The sequence below is a fragment of the Quercus lobata genome, chromosome 11, assembly GCF_001633185.2.
Source record: "Quercus lobata isolate SW786 chromosome 11, ValleyOak3.0 Primary Assembly, whole genome shotgun sequence".
Classification (NCBI taxonomy): Eukaryota; Viridiplantae; Streptophyta; class Magnoliopsida; order Fagales; family Fagaceae; genus Quercus; species Quercus lobata.
Genome location: NC_044914.1, coordinates 25,591,348 through 25,595,042, shown reverse-complemented (window position 1 = coordinate 25,595,042; position 3,695 = coordinate 25,591,348). Strand labels below are relative to the sequence as shown.

Sequence of the window (3,695 nt, the reverse complement as noted above, 5' to 3'; positions counted from 1 at the left end):
TATAGCTCACTTGAGCCGTCCATACCTATATTCTTAAGGAAAATTCAATTTTTATGCTGGTTAAGCCATCAGAAGAATCGAAAATTAAGTTTGGATGATTATAAAATCTATACAACAGTGTCGAGCTTTACATAATAGGCCATACATTTATCAGTCAGCAACCAAAAACAAGGAGAGAAGACTCACGCTGATATTGACATAATAGATTGGGAATCATATATATCTCAAAATGTAGTAAATCTAATTACGAATTATAGACAATTTTTTATTATTATATGAATTATAGACATTTTTTGTTCTTTACATCATCCATTCTAGTAGATTTGTATATGAAATGACGGTCCAGATTGCATTAGACCACAAATTTATAAATCTCTCTCTCTCTCTATATATATATACCAAGTTCTCCCGCTCACACTAACCAACCTACCAACCTTCCTTACGTCCCAAGAAACCAGCTTGGTTTTCCCGCTCATACTTTCCCAAGAAAATTCATCAAAAGAAAGCAAACACAACCATGCCCAGGAGAGTCCGTACCAATCGTTTACAAAGGAATCACAATCGCAATCGACCCAATCGATGCCGCTGTCTCTTTTTCATCTGCGTTGCTGCCTTAGTAATCCTTTTCATGCCTGAAGTATATAGAGAATGGAAACGTTCTCAACAGGTACATACATATATCTACATTTTGACTCACTTTCTTGAGCGCAAATTTATATACGGTGTTGAATAATTTTCTTCTTTTACATCAATGGAAAACATATCTTTTTTTTTTTTAAGAAAAGTTATTTCCTTTTTATTAATGAATTTCCTTGATCAAATAGGAGGCCTTGAACCTTGATTTCTCAGCTGATGTCTTTCTTGATCCGGGGTATTTCCAGTTGGACTATGAGGAAATGGAGAGGGAGTTCAAGATATATGTATACAAGGATCGTGACCTCGACAAGCACTACTTGTTGCCACGGCAGATCACAAGAAATGCTTTGAAGGTTGACATGTTCTTTAAGAATCTCAAAGAGAGTAGGTTCTACACCGAAGATGATGACGAGGCTCACCTCTTCTTGATCCCCATAGAAACCCACCGAATGCAGGTATAATGAGTTAATTTATATCTTTAAGTTGTATGTATGTTCTTCCAAAGATACCATCACTCTGTTCTTGCTTTGAAAAAAGATGAGTTTTCTTTAACTAATATTTGGAAGCGAATTTGATAATGAACTAAGCGTAACATATATATTAAGCATCACATTGTTCTATTTTTGTTATTGATTTTGAAAATTCAGCTGTAAGGGTAACACAAAGTGTTGTATGGGACTCTTTAATTAATTAACTCACACAATTTGAATTGGCAATTTTCTGGTCTCCTTCTAACATGTCACTGTGCTTATTTTGTGGCATGTAGGGAGAATCCTTTGAGAAAATGGCCAGTTTGGTCCAGGATCATGTCGAGGGATTGATTTCAAGATACAAATATTGGAATCGAACACAAGGTGCTGATCACTTTTTTGTGAATTGCCATGAGATTGGTGTGATCGCTACGAAAGGATTGCCATTACTTGAGAAAGCAATTCAAGTTGTGTGTGCATCTAGGAATGCTTTGGAATTTATGCCACACAAGGATATTGTCCTCCCAGCTGAAGAACTTCAACCAAACATGGTAAATGACATTAACAGGTAACTTCCATTTACTAATTGTTCTGTTATACAAATATGTGGAGAGATATTAGTTATCATAGACTGGTTTACTATACATCTTTGTACCTTCTTTAATCTTCCTCACAAAAAATGTATTTCATATTTTGTTGTTGGAAATGTTGCTGCCTCTTTGGATTTATCAATAAATTAAGATTTGGGGACTTCTGCTCATGCAATGTAGCCCCATTCCATGCTGCCTGTATAACAGAGGCCATCCTTGAGGGATGTGTTCCTGGTAATATCATCTTTCCCTTGGCTTCTTTTTTATTTTATTTTTTTTTTTAATGCAATGGTTTTCCATAAATAATGCTTTTAATTTTCTTTCTTTTGAAGGTCATTTCTTTTTTTCTTAGAGAACATTTTTGCTAATACTAGATTTCCTTTTTTCATTCCTAATATGATTCTCTTTTAATTGTTTTTTAAGTAGTTTGTGTTCTTTGCAGTTGTCTCATTAAGCAACCATGATGTGCCATTCAGTGATACTCTTGACTGGACGAAATTTTCTGCAATAGTCTCCTCCAAGAAAGATTATTTCACTGCTACAGGCATAGAAGGTGAAAATTTCACCAAATTGCACGACAACCTAAAGAAGGTAAAATAATATTCTGATTTCTTCCCCATAGAAACATTATGCTTTGTTGTCTTTATCTGATTTGTTTTAGACAATTAATATTAATATCATGTCATGCATCACGTTATTATGATCATTTTCTTAGTTCATTAAATCACAAATATTGTTTCCAACACAGATTCTAGAATGCAGCTAATTAAGCTAATTAAAATGATTTTTTATTTTTTCATTTTCACTGAACCCGGTTACTCAGTAAGGTTACTAGTTTATTTGATTTTTTTCTACACAAAGAAAGGGTTACTAGATCAATAACACTAACATGGCATGCAAGTGATTTAAAGTACTGTAAGTTTCTTGTGTTCACAGCTTGAGGAAGTCAAATTTGGAAAATTCTTCACGACAGTGTGGGAAGTGATATATTTGCTAGACATGGTTTAGACCTATGATTACAAACTAACTTATCTTCTAAAATTTTCCTTCTTTGTGAATCAGGTCCAAAAGCACTTTAAATGGAATTCTCCCCCAGTCAAATTTGATGCTTTTCATATGATCATGTACAAGCTCTGGATGCGCACACATTACTAAATTGGAGTGAAGCAGAAAGCCTATCTATTATACTTGATTAATTCATCTTTCTTTCTTTTTTTTGATAAATTTAACATGAGCCTGAGGGATCATGTTGTTACAGTACTTGCTGCATATTTCTCACCATACAATTTCTTCCCACACGCATCAAACAGATATATTCTTCTGCTGTAGTAGAATGTTTTGATTGACATGAAGATGTAAATTGATACATTTTTTCCCTCGGATAGAAAAGATACTTTTGCTAGATCTTGTTTGTTTACCGGTTATAGGAACTATTGATATTGCCTTTTGAACAAATATCAGATAGCAATGGTTGCTTAAACAGTGATCCTTAGTAATGCAACTAATAAATGAGTCATTTCCACCCCCTAACCATATATAGTTCTTTACCATTGTATCAATTACAAAGTTGAATTAAAAAAATAAAAACAATGTCTTACTAAATTATATATCTTTGTATTAATGTATATGGTGTGACTTTATTTATTTATAGAAAACAGGTATTTTTATTAAAATTTATAAAAATGATGCTAAGAATACTACATTATAAAAATGATGCATTATATTTTCAAAGTTTCTTTTGGTACAATTAAAATTTTTAAGTTTCAAAGTTATTATTTAAATTCTTATTCTCTTAAGGAGATTATTATGATAATCAAAACTTATCATATAATTACAATTGATATTACTCAAGTAATTGATAATACTCTCAACCCAAACTTGTATTTTTTCCATTTAAATAGGCCGAATTGGACTGAAGTGATCTGAAATAGACCAAATAGGCAAAATAGATCTGAAAAGCAGCTATTCATAGAAAATTGGATCTAGGATCTAGGATGTA

At 32.6% G+C, this 3,695-nt stretch overlaps 1 protein-coding gene across 2 annotated transcripts; it reads left to right on the top strand.

Moving 5' to 3' along the window:
• Positions 1-376: 376 nt before the first annotated feature.
• LOC115967290 (probable glycosyltransferase At5g25310) lies at positions 377-3,100 on the top strand. 2 transcript variants are annotated; one of them, XM_031086368.1, is made up of 6 exons: positions 377-667; positions 882-1,091; positions 1,403-1,674; positions 1,848-1,930; positions 2,139-2,287; positions 2,759-3,100. In XM_031086368.1, the coding sequence occupies exons 1-6, from the start codon at positions 518-520 to the stop codon at positions 2,849-2,851; spliced, it is 957 nt and encodes a 318-aa protein (XP_030942228.1). In that variant the 5' UTR covers positions 377-517; the 3' UTR covers positions 2,852-3,100. The 2 variants fall into 2 exon arrangements, with proteins under 2 accessions (XP_030942228.1, XP_030942227.1); XM_031086367.1 differs by having other exon boundaries at positions 378-667; positions 825-1,091.
• The last annotated feature ends 595 nt before the right edge of the window (positions 3,101-3,695 follow it).

Bases quoted from the DNA above. Each gene is read 5' to 3' on its own strand.
- LOC115967290 (XM_031086367.1), top strand. From the start codon at position 518: ATGCCCAGGAGAGTCCGTACCAATCGTTTACAAAGGAATCACAATCGC. The intron at 1,092-1,402 runs GTATAATGAGTT...TGTGGCATGTAG, and splicing joins TAGAAACCCACCGAATGCAG to GGAGAATCCTTTGAGAAAAT. The intron at 1,931-2,138 runs GTAATATCATCT...TGTTCTTTGCAG, and splicing joins CCTTGAGGGATGTGTTCCTG to TTGTCTCATTAAGCAACCAT.